At 36.4% G+C, this 13,457-nt stretch overlaps 1 protein-coding gene across 1 annotated transcript in view; it reads left to right on the plus strand.

Moving 5' to 3' along the window:
* Positions 1-13,457, plus strand: part of LOC128861840 (probable serine/threonine-protein kinase DDB_G0282963) — a 147,425-nt gene that overhangs the window by 13,156 nt on the left and 120,812 nt on the right. Inside the window, exon 2 of the mRNA XM_054100215.1 lies at positions 8,975-10,358. Within this exon, the coding sequence (XP_053956190.1) occupies positions 9,575-10,358 (784 nt within the window). The 5' untranslated portion in view covers positions 8,975-9,574. The remainder of the gene's footprint in view (positions 1-8,974; positions 10,359-13,457) is intronic.

Genomic DNA, 13,457 nt, shown 5'->3' on the forward strand with positions numbered 1-13,457 from the left:
ACGTGGCCAGAAGGACTTCGCGACCTTACACGTTCGTGTACTTGCCCAGCGCTCGCCGAGTTGGTGCAAAGCCTATCTTTCCAGCAGTAGATCGCAGGTTGTCAAGGGGATCCCGCTCCTCTCCTTTTGCACACTATCTCACAGGTCCTTTGTCTGGCCAGCTCGTCGGCTTCGCAGTTTCCAGCAATGTCACCAGGTACCCAAATTATCCTTATGTCGAAGAATTCTGATACAATCGAGAGAGAGACCAGGCATTCCCTGACCAGTTTCGAATGAACCATAACAGAGCCTAGGGTCCTAATTGCCGCTTGGCTGTCGGAGTAAATATTTACCGTCTTAACAGTTATTACGCAAGTAAGTTGCCAGTCAGTTGCTTCCTTGATTGCGGCCACCTCTGCTTGGAACACACTGCAGTGCTCCGGTAACCTGAATTTGAGTTTAACCAGGCCCTGTCCACTCCTCCCTTGATGTAATATGGGTGGAGGAAGTTCCGCTTGGAATAAGCGAGGGCACACACTAATCCGTCGGCGGGGGGATGAGCTCAAAGCTTCTGAGGATGTTTGAGTGCCCATATGTGAGATAACGCTTATAGCCCAAAACCCTCAGTCTGATTGCGGTACGTGCAGCGGCAATTCTGCCTGCGATGTCTATAGGTACCACAATTAACATTACATTAAGCGCTAGAGTAGGAGTTCGAAGCTGGTTCGATATTTTCTCGTGAAAAGGACGAGCTCGGTCTTAAGATGATTCACCCATAAGTCGCAGTCCGCTGCCCAACCTGGAATGTACATATGTACTTACTTTCGTTAAATTGAATTTTTAATAGAATTTCAATCAATCGTGTGTGAATCACTTTCAACCCGTGACGTCTCTGATAGTTCCCCTATATGCCTTCGATACTACATATTTTCAATGTAAGGACTACGCAGTACAAATGATCATATCCCATTGTAACACATCTTATCACTTCTGCACTTCGCATTCGCACTTCTTCTATAGTCATACATATGTGTAATGAAAAAATAGATGAAGTATAAAAAATTAGAAATCTTAAAATCAGTGCGAATCAGTGTTTTATACCCCAAGTGGCATTACTGTAAACCGCCAGCCATACGAAAGGTATTCAAGTGCTTAATTTGCTACGAAAGCACGGTAAAAGCAGCACCAAAAAAGAACCATAATAACTAGAACGCTCAGCTAGGGTGATTAAAAGTCGGTAAACTATGGAACAATGAGTTCGTTGAACTGAATTTTTCTTGCCAACGCTGAGCCACTCCGTCTCCCCTTCGCATTGCTTTTACCATGAGTAGGTACTCACTGTTTTGTTGCTCTTTTATTTACTCGTAGTTTGCTACTAGCCGTGCGTTCTGTTTTGCTTATTTTTTCTACTTTTATTATAATTATGTGGGTAATTTTTTTATTTTTCCCCCATTCTTCGCATTTTCTATTTTTTGTTTTGGCACTGTTTCTGGTTACTTGCAAAAAACCTAACCATACAATTACAACTCTTGTCTGCCTGCTTGTCAGTCAGCTGTTTTTGCGTTAATAGTCGCACCGCTAAACAATTTTAGTGTGTCACTAGATGACAACAGTTGGCTGTTGTTTAACGTGTTCTATAAAGTCGTGCGCTTGTAAATGATGAGCGTGTTGGAACACACCACCACACAATTTTGCTCGAATACATACATATATGTATGTATATAATATGCCTGTCAAAAAGTTGGCGGGAATTGATCATCTGCATTGTTTATGACCATTTGTACGGAAACTTAGTTGCGCAACCAAAGTTTTCCCCTGATATTACTCCGGATAAATCTTTTTCAAAACTCAAATTTCCACCTGTTGTCTGTCAATCGAAGGCGTGAAAAAGACCTCGAGAAGTGAAGAAGACGAGAACTGAAACCGATTTCGTTGGAAAAAAGTTTTGAAGATTGGATTATTCGAAGTGTCGGCTCCATGTGAGTAATATATGATAAGAAGCCTACTTTGAGGGCGCACATATGTATTATATATATTAGATACATATGTGCGCCCTCAAAGTAGGCTTCTTATCATGTATTACTCGCCTGGAACCTATATCATAAATAGATAATAAAAATAGTAATAAATAACGAATGAGAGTTGATATCAAAAATAAATCGATAATAAAAGTAAAAATCTATAGAAGTAAAATCCATAATAGAAATTAAAAATCGATGAAAATGAATCGACAGTGAAAGTAAAAATAATAGCCCATAATAAAAATATAAAAAAATCGATAAAAATAAATAAAAATCGATACCGAAAGTAATAATATTAACTCGATAATTAAAATGATATTTCTTATATTGTACATATCAATTATATTGCGAAAAAATCATTTAGTAAGATAATAAAGTTTAATAAATTTTTAGACCTATGAACATTTATACTGTAGAAATTATTGAATAAAATAATTACTTCGCTAGTTGTAATTTAATTACATGGGGTCCTCTAAAAACCAGAATATTCCACATTTTTACAAAATACCCAAATCTGTAAATGATACGTCAATTCAAAGTCATACTCTAATCAGTCAAATACAAAGTGGTTCCGTATTAGTTTCAGTAATACCGAATTAATGAAACATTTTGCGCCAGTTTAATTATTTCACGAAGTTTTGTTCTGAGTATGGATACATATGTATGTATCTACTCATAGATATGTATCATAGATTTACGTATTACTCTCTGACGTACTCGTAGTTTGTACCATTTCACATCTGAATTTATTCTTCTTTTTTATTTGATTCTCATAAATGCACATTTAATACCATCTACCTTTGTGCATCCAACATTCTGAAACTTATTTCGCGCATTTGGTAAAAATGTTACATTACTGCGATGTCTTTTTTCTTGTTTTGCCAGACGCTTTTACCGCTTTTACTTTTGCTCTATTTACTTCTCTATTGCCTTGCGTTGCTTTTACTAAATTACAACACTGCGATGGCACACACTGATTTTTGCCTCAGTTCTTAAGCCTCGTTCTCCCTTTTATACTGTTTTCCTCTTCTCTATCCTACTTTTTAAGTACATACGGTACTTTAATTTCTAAACCATAGCCCGCCAATTAGTATGTACTTACCCATACACATACAAATGCATGCAGTTGTATCGATTTCAGATTATTTCTCTGTAAGAAGAACAGAAAAAACTCCACATAAAAGCCGTGAAAAGCATGCATCATAATTCTTAAGAAAACCTCAATGCAGTTTTTGTTTTAATTTTTCTTCTAGTCGTACACGGTTCACAACAATATTTACTATAAGTATATTAAACATTCTACTACCAGTTTTTATAGTTTTTGTTATTTGAGGCAGAACAAAAACACCTCGGAGTTTCTGAGAGTGCATACCCATAATTCATGGGTGAAAGTTATTGAACTACATCACTTTGGCAGTTTATGAAAAATTGTTCATGGCCAATATCTTTCTATTTCAAAAGTTAAGGAAGAATTAACTTTTAGATGTCTTTCGCAAACCAATTAATCTGAATATTTTCTGAATTCTTAAAGTTGTTGGCCTCGTCTTCATTACCTGCATGAATTCTGATTACGCTAATGCCGTGGCTGTTTAGCAGGCTAGTCCAGTATAAAAATTCTTGATTCCGGCAAAATTTTGTGTTTTTTTTGCCTATAAAAGAAGAAAATATGCTGCTGTTCATTTCAACTAATTTTGAATAAAAATTTAGTTAATGTTTCAATCAAAGTCATACACTTTTTGAGTGGTGAAAGTTTGAAGTGCCTCGAAAATTGCTTTGATTTCGGATTTTGTTTTTCATTGATGGAGTTTGAACTTACCCTTCTTATGAGGGTTGCCTTTATATAATTTGCGCCTAATAATAAAAACCCAGTAAAATAATAATGAAAATGGCTTCACTGCTTTTCACAATATTCTCCTTAGAAGTCAATACACTTCAACATTCGCTTGAACCAATTATCAAAGCACTTTTGCCACTCAGAAGTGGATACCTCCAAAAACGAGCTGTTTAAGGGCATCAACGGCTTCTTCAGACGTTGAAAAATGTTGACCTCACATTTTATTTTTGATGTTCAGGAACAAAAAGAAATCATTAGGCGCTAAATCGGGGCTGTAAGGCGGGTGACCCATTAATTCGATCTCTTGAGTGCTCGAAAACTTTCTAATGTGAGCCGATAAGTGAGAGCTCGCACTGTTTTCGTGAAGAACGATTCGACTTCGACGGTTGATTCTTTTTAATTCTTTGAGAACTTCTGGTAAACAAATGGTTGTGTGCCACTCCGAATAGACTGTTTTAAGTTCCTCTAGTGGTACAGTTGCGGCATGACCAGATTTTCCTGAAAAATAGGCAACGATTTACTCTCAGCTGCTCCTTCCGCGAAAAACTCTTGTTGGATTAAGATCTTGGATGTTGGAAAACCCATACGTTCGATTGCTGTTCTGTTTCCGACTCATATGCATAATTTCAAAATTCGTGACCAGTTACGATATCATTGGCGTGCAACATTTCTTTTCTCTTCCTGTTTTGATAAATTGTCAAATTATGCGACATCCAATCGGAACAAATCTTCTTGACGACCGACATGCCACATCATGATCAACGACCATTTTAAAACTCATTGCGTTTCAAAGAGGTTAAGTGTGGAGCCTCAAGGCCAAAATCGAAGTAAGTTGATAAAGGCCCTCCTATCACGATAATCCACGTCGAAAATCGTTGTTGTTGTTGTTGTAGCAGCATAAACATTCCCCGTGCATATACGAGGAATACTGCTGAAGTGACAGTCCTTGGCCGGATATAAATCCGGGTCGTTCCGGTTACGTAGAACCGACTGTCGTGGGAACGTAATATGTCTCGCATGAAAATTTTCGCGAGTTAATCCCATCTTTTGGGTGATATAATTTTTTTTATCGAATTGATTTTTCAGGCCTTTGGCTTCAACTTTGTGTAACGGTAACTCAAATACGCACGTTCCTTTAGCTGTCTCCTGCTCTTCTCTGGCCCAATAAAAACGTGGTTGGCGCAATTAGCTTGTTGGTAGAACAGCGTACGACTAAACCACCAGCTTTAAGCTATCGATGAAGTGTTCTCATTTAAATTTTGTTCGCGCCATCTTTTGCGAACTTTATCCTAATGCCTCCATAGGTTTTAAATTTATTTTCAAGCCAGCTGGTAACCCACCCATGAGTTAGCCTTTCTGGGGGTTTTCAGATCTTTACATATCCGACATTCTTCAATAGTTATTTATTCTTCAATCCTTTAAGGCTTACCAAATTCTACTTTTTCACTTACTTCCTATATAGTGCATTAATTTTCATTTCACTTTTTATAATTTTCTTAAAATAGGTCTTATTTTATCTTTCACTGTAATTGCGCAACTAAACTTCACAAAGCACAAACATTTTTTTTTGTTTAATAGCACATCTGGTTGCAGTAAATGGACTTTTACTACTTCTCCGTATTTTCGTATGCCCAACTGTTTTGTAATTATCAAGATCTCCTTTAACTGCAATTCACGGTCATAAAATTTTTCATTAAATTGGTCATTACGTGTAGTATTCCACTTCTAGCTGTGCGATTAATTGCGAATACTTCGGGGGGCTTTTGTTGCTCGATACCGAATTAAGCAATTTTGCAATCTCAAATCGTAAAAATTATCTTTTTGGAACTTCATAAATTAGTTGGCCGTTCATGATCTTAGGATTATTTGCAAATATGAGTTTGCAAAATTGCCTTGTGGTCATCTTACTGTTCTTTACTTATGCTTCCACTCGTTCATTACTGAAATATTACTGGCACCTGATCTAAATGCAAGAAGCTAAATTTTAAATCCTTTTTCCCTAATATCTAATGGTATTTCTACGTAAAAATGTCGCCTTTCCACGGTGTACAAATTGTTCAATGTTGCACTTAACCCTGTAAAAAGGGATGTTTTTTGCGTAATGGATCTATCTGTATCTGGCACACGCATCTTTCAATATAAACTCTTTAGGTAGTCAGCTGATTTTCAGCCATTCATGCTGGTCAAGTAAAAAGTAATTAAATATGGACTGCTGGTTATTTTATGCTTAAAAAACTACTTATTTGTTGCTAATTTCTCATTTCCTCTTTTATTTGTCTGGTCTACTGTTCATTCAATACGCTTTAGTAGTCAGTTGGATATGAGACGATTCCATTGACTACATATTTCTGCAGAACATAGCCACCTCTTATTGTGTATTCTCCTGCAAAAACAAGTGTGTATTGTAAATTCCATTGTTCTACTTGATTACCTACTTATGGGCTGTGTTCGGTATTCTGACAGGCCCATTGTCACCAGCTGTCAAGTGGGCTATCAACTTAAAATGCTATACTCTGCCACATTTTTATTTTTAATTTTCTCCTTTTTCCTGATTTTGGCAAGAAATCAACAGACGTTTTTGAAGACAACAGCAAGTAAATGGAAAATCCAGACATGCAAATTTCACATGAGATTTATTAAAAAGCGAATGCTGAGAGCACACGTGCTAAACTCCTTTTTATGTTATTGTCTTTAGGGGTTATTTGTGTTTTTTTGCGAACGCCTAGCGAAGGCAGCCCGAAGGAGATACTCCATAATTCCAATTGAGTTTTCTTTGTAATTGAAAACGTTTTGTGCGATGGCACTTGAGTAGAGTGCAAATTAGCAAATGCCAAAAGATTTTGCAAAGGGATGAGTTTGAAAGGATAAGGATTGTGTGGAAAACAGGATATACCTATCTAGACGGTGTGGAATGAATAGAAAATGTGAATAGGAAAAATTTCGATTTATCAGAAATAAGCTTTTATATGCAGAGTGGTTACATGAATTTGCTTTTATTTGCAATTTCCAACAATCTCCTTAGTAATGATTAGAATCCATGTAAAGTAATCTCAGGTGCGCCAAATCGAAACAGTTCTCATTGACCTCCTCCATACGTGTACATATGTATGTATATGGCCTTGCGAGACGTAAGATTTTCTAAATAGCCGACGCAATGTGGTCTCAGCTGTAGAGAAACTTTCTAAAAGGTTGAGAAACTTATATATTTCCTACTAGAATTTTTACCAAATACAAAAGGCTCTCATAAAGACTGTATCTTCAGTTCTGTTGTAATCTGCTTGCTTTATGGAATTTGTTCAAAGTTCACATGCTGAGTATAGAAGATTTACTTTTAGGTGACAGTTAACTTGTGGGTATAGGCAGATACCCAGACATCTAGCAATAGCAAATGGCAATGCTAGTACATCGATTCGATTGCCTACCTTATTTGAGCGGTTCATACTACATAGGCGAAACCGAATAGCAGATTAACTGCCAGAAGACATAGTAAAAGTTTGAGAGATTGAACGAGAATTTCCATGTCATATAGTGCTGTGACACATTTTTATCACTTTTTTTCAATAGGGCCTGTTTCTCTGTCAACTCTAAAACTTTTACAGGAATACTTTGGGTATCATCAAATCTGGGGACCATATGACGAACAAGACCGTTATGCGTTCTACATTTGTTTTCGTATGTCTCTATAATCTCCATTTCCGTTGTTCAAGTGCTTATGAAAGTGTCTCTCATACCTATGTAAAATGTGTATGCATATGCGTATTTAGTAGATCTTCCCATTTCTATTCTTACCTCAGACTAGTCTACTTACCTGTTTTCCAGAAGAAAACTATATTCTACCAGTACTATATTCTTGGGGCTTCTTGTACACGCTTCAATTCGTATGTAAGCGACCTTAGGTCATAGCTGTACATTCTGTATCGACTTTACAACTGTGGCCAAGCCAAGCGTCCAATAAATGTATTTCCTCGCTTTATATAATATTTGCTTTACCTAACCATTCGCATAATAATTTAGTATCTGTATTGTGCCCAATGACCTCTTTTGTGTCCTTGGTATCTGTTAGTCTGGAAAAAAATAAACTATTAATATATTATTTTATGCCCCATTCTCCCTGTAACTTCAATTAATCCGTTTGGAAATGTAACACAATCTATAAATCATGACAGTTGATTGATTTTGGCTATCTAGGATCTTTGAAACCACTAAAATAGTTTTGAAGGCTGCAACAACCCTAAATCCATTTCGCGTTATTCCGTGAAGGTCGAAAGCCTAAAACTTAGTCTCTATTGTCGCGAAACTGGACCACCGTTTTTTTTTAAACGGAGACAAAATATTTTTCCAATACTAAGTTTGACCATTTGTTTGCTGACCATACCAACGCGAAATAGGTGAGAGTGTCTTTACGCAGTGATTCTATAGTGGTATCTACATCTAATATGATACATATAATTGGCACTCTCCGCTTTAGCTGAGCTCTTCCTCTTATTTGCGGTGTGCGTCTTGGTGTTGCTCTGCAAACGGAGGTACCTGCAGCTTTAGGCCGACTCTAAACGGCAGATGATTCTTTATGGCTAGCTTTTTCATGGTAGAAATACACTGGTTTGGTTTGCCGTTGCCTGCCGAGCGGCACTTGGACTTCCGAATGGTACTCACACACCAATCCAATCGGCTACGGCGACCACCTTACACTCTACACCTACTTAATATATAATATAATATTTATCTATCTATAAAAATGGTCGTATCGCAAAATTCGTGATTTTTGTGGGGGAAATATTCGTTGGAAAAAGTCAACAATTCAAAGATTGGTGAAAAAGTTTGAAAAAACGGGTTCTGCTAAGGATAGAACTGGACGTTCTGTTGATAATAATGCCGATGTAAAAAATAACCTGAATTAACACAAATTTTTACACGTTTTTTTTTTTAAACAACAATCTAGCTTGTCTTTTGAAATACCCCTTATAAATAGCAAACAATATTGGTGGTGTACTCGAACATTCGCAAAATGGAACTCAATGCTGAACTGCAGTGAATGTGTAATAAATATGAGAAGACTTTATTATTTTGATTAATTACCAGAGCTATTAAATGTCTACGCATACGATTGGCAGGTTTTAAACCGTATTTCTCTTTCCCACAGTGAGTGTCGCATCATAAGCGAGTTGATTTTACATAATTAACTGTAAAATACCAAAACAAAAATAAAAACCGAAATTTAAGTGAAACAAAAATAAAAACCGAAATTTAAGTGAAAATAAATGAAAAGTCGAAAAATCGTGTAATGCGGTAATAAAAGTGTTTATATGAGTTGATTATCAATTAAAAAAGTGTCATAACACTCAATATGATGAAGGAGCCGATAAAAATTGATGGGCACCTCATGCTTCCTTCATCACCTTAGCGCTTTTCCCACAAATAATATAAAAAAAGTATTTCGAAGTTGCTGATGGGTGAGTTTCGTGAGTAAAGCCCATTGCATGTCGGTAGAGTGATGGATGAGCAATCCGAAAAGAAAAGCAAAATAAGTAACCGAATAAAAAATTAATAAAGTAAAAAGTAAAAAAAGAAAAACAGACAGTGAAATTGAAAATTATCTGCTTCTGGGAATTACGACGCCCTTCGAACGACTAATAAATGACCACAATAACAATTAAGTAGCAGGAATAAAAAACAAATAATTTAAAATAACAATATTTGCAGCAGCAGCTACAACGAAATAATCACCAACACCACCTTCGCCATGTCGATGCGCAGCAATAAACTGAATTCCTCGCAGTCAGCGTATCCGCCGTCGCCACAGTCACCACAGCTGCAATATCATCTGCCTCATCATCAGCATCAGCAACAGCTGCTGCAACAATTGCAGCAACAACACAAATTCCAACAGCAACAACAGCAATTATCACAATCGCCACCGAGCGTCGCCCAGCAGCAACAACAGCAACAGCAACAAATTATAAATGCTGCTGCCACCGCCACAAACAGTCGCAACAACTTGGCCACCCTAGTCGCGGCCATCAATAATGAGAACAGCTATCAGTTGTCGGCGGCAACGGGCAATTCGCCAGCCATTAATGTCACATCGCCCCCCTCGTATTCAGCAGCCATAGCCGCTGGTAATAGTGGCGGTGGCGGTGTCAATGGCGGTAGTTTGAGCGCTCCCATACTTGAGAGCCATAAAACGAATGCTTCACCATTCCAATTTTTAAATCACTATCAAGCACAGGATCTCTCAAATATGCCTAATTCACAGTTGGTAGTGGATGCTGGCGGTGGCGGTGGCGGAGGGGTTGGTATTGTTAGTGAGGAGAATGTCGAAGAGTTGGATCCGCAACAGCAACTGTGTGTGGTTGCCAAGATGCAAAAATCGGTAACGATTACTGTTACCCCACAGCGCAGCAACTCCATGGACTATTTAAATTTCGAAGAGAAGCGTCAGTTGATAGCTTCATCGTTGTCATTATCGGATATTTTGCATTGTAATCCAGCTGCAGCTGGTAAAGAGGTGGCTACCAATGCTAATGGTGAGTTAATTTCTTTTGAAAACAATTCTAAGGGGGGAAAAATAGTTATATGTAAATAAGGTCACATATATTGAGATTCATTAAGGCAAAATGGTTTACTAACGTTAATCGGTATTGGGCTTAGATAACACAAATCACTATTTCCAACTGTCGCTGTCTTTCGTAAACATCTTTGCTTAAGCTTTTAGTACGAAAAGAAAAATGTAAGTAAAGCAAAGATGACAATGCAAAACTTGGAAAAAAACGGAACGAACAAAGAACATTTCCGTTAGATGCATCCGCATCGATTCATTTTGATAAATTCATGTATGCATGTACATACAAATATGTACAAAATTTAAACTGGCTCTTTCAGCGTTTTAATTTTTTTTTATATTCTTATAAACTCGCTAATTTTTTCCGATATTTACACTGTATTGGAACCAAGGATTATAGATTACCAGGTTTGTCCATCCCAAGAAAAATTGCGAGAGTAACTTCGGCTGTCACGTCGCCGGAGATTCGGCAGTAGAAGAACCCTGCTCTGCACGTATTTACACAGATTGACCTTTTTCGTATATCACCAACACAATCTCAGTTTTTTCGCAAACAAACACACCTCATCATTTACTGAAACATGGATTGAGTAAAACAAAGTGCAATACTAAGGCAATATTGCATAATCAATTTATACCCCTGAGTATCAAATATATGAGTGACTATATTGTCACTATCACTTAATTTTGCTGTTTCGCCGAGATTCGAACCGACGTTTTCCGTTCCGAATGGTAGTCACGCACCAAGCTATTCAGCTACTGCTCAATGAGGCTATCACAAACACCTCAATGTCTAAAGTGCTCAGCAGTGTCGTGTAGGGATATATAATTCATGTATTATAGTATGTACGTATTTGTTTTGTGGACGTGCTTGTGAATGTTCAACGTTGCGCTTATCACAAGCCAGACGGTTGATTGCACTTTAATTGCCCACGCTTGTCTAACAAAAACAAAAAAAGAACCAATACAACATTTGAACCATAAAAACAAGAAGGAAGAAAAAAATATAAACGAAAGTGGAAAATCGTACAATAAAAAAAAAAACGAATCGACGAAGTAAAATAAAATTTGAACAACTAAACTTAAGGTTTACTTTTTTATCATTTTTCTTTGATTAAAAATACCAAAAATTCAATTTCTATTTCGATGTAGCTACGTGACTGGTTTTTCAAATTAAATGATACTGACATAACCAAACCAAAAAAAAAAAACAAAAACGAGAAAATTCATTGTGAAGAAATTACGTAAAATTGTGGGGAATTTGAAATAAAATCCATGCAAATTCTGCAAGTTGAGTGCAATAAAAATGCACCATATTTCATTAAGGTACCTAAAATGGCGTTGTCTAAATTAAATTACACAAATTTCTCTGCTGTCTGCTGGAAAATTTTGAACGAAGAATTTTTTGCTGGACTATTGAACATTCTTGTATGTCGGCAAACGGGGAAACGAAAACGGAAACAAATACTGGCACCCCACACTTCCGTCATGGCAAATGTACGAAGGTTTGGTTCTTTTCTTTTTTCGTCCTTTGCTGTTTTATTTCATACGCAAAAGTTTCTATTGTCATCAGAAAAGTTGTCATATTCTTGAGCGCAAAAATTCAATAAAAATCGCATTAAAGTGTGTTCATAGTAATAAAAAAGCGCTAGAATTGCTCTACAAAGTTTGTATTTTTATAGATGAACGATGCATATATGTATACATACATATGTGTGTACATCTAGACATTGGAAAATGATCTTTTTTTCTTGGCAAATTTTACCCCCTCTAATCCATAAAGTGCAGTTAAATTTTTTGTGACAAGTATGTGATATTTCGCCTTTATGTTATACAGAGGGAAACTATGCTTTTATCTTCTACCATTACTAGGAGAAGTACAATTTGTTCTGTTCTGAACCATTTCCAGGGTACAATGGTACAGTAATTTTTGCTGGGTAAAATGTTTCTTTCATCAAATTGTCACTTTGCTGGGTAATTTTTGGTCTTAACGAACGCGTATATGCAAAAGTTAGGAATACTACTACAAATTTTTGTGCTGATGTCAAAATTTGTGAGAAACTAGAAAGTAGTAAGAAGAGGAAGTGAATGTGGTAATTGCTTTCTCAGATCTGTTGTTTGTCAGTTATTATATTCGAAATTCCCAAGGTTTCGGAACATGAGAAGGGTTTAAAACTTTACGGGTTCTAGTACACAGTTGTCTTTTTTTCTCAGTACATGAAATTACATTTGGTGCGAATTTTTGCAGAGCCTCTCAACTTATACAGAGTGAGCTCATTTATAGGTAACTAACTGGATAGTACTGTAGTTACTGTAGACTTGAAATGGCATTAAATAGCTGTACCAGATAGGTATCTTTTAATACCTACATATGCAAAATACATACTTTATACATATATTACTTATATAACTAGAAAGTAGTAAGAAGAGGAAGTGAATGTGGTAATTGCTTTCTCAGATCTGTTGTTTGTCAGTTATTATATTCGAAATTCCCAAGGTTTCGGAACATGAGAAGGGTTTAAAACTTTACGGGTTCTAGTACACAGTTGTCTTTTTTTCTCAGTACATGAAATTACATTTGGTGCGAATTTTTGCAGAGCCTCTCAACTTATACAGAGTGAGCTCATTTATAGGTAACTAACTGGATAGTACTGTAGTTACTGTAGACTTGAAATGGCATTAAATAGCTGTACCAGATAGGTATCTTTTAATACCTACATATGCAAAATACATACTTTATACATATATTACTTATATAATTGCATAAACTTATCAATACGACAATTAGAAACACCTTTTTGAGAAATTTGTGCAATCAACTAGTACCTATGATCTCATTGTAACGAAACATAATTATCTCGTTTCTTCAAGAATCTATTAATTTCAGGTATAAGCGACAGTGTTATATATGGCGATAGCAACAGACATCAGTCTTATGCACGCCCAGACATGAATAAATAAAATTATGTAACTACAGTAACAAATTCGTGCAAGGCCTGTTCAGTCAACCAAGATTGTCCACAGAACTCAAATCAGAAATTTAAACGCAATTTAAAATAATTCA

Source organism: Anastrepha ludens, chromosome 4 (assembly GCF_028408465.1).
Source record: "Anastrepha ludens isolate Willacy chromosome 4, idAnaLude1.1, whole genome shotgun sequence".
NCBI classification, from domain to species: Eukaryota; Metazoa; Arthropoda; class Insecta; order Diptera; family Tephritidae; genus Anastrepha; species Anastrepha ludens.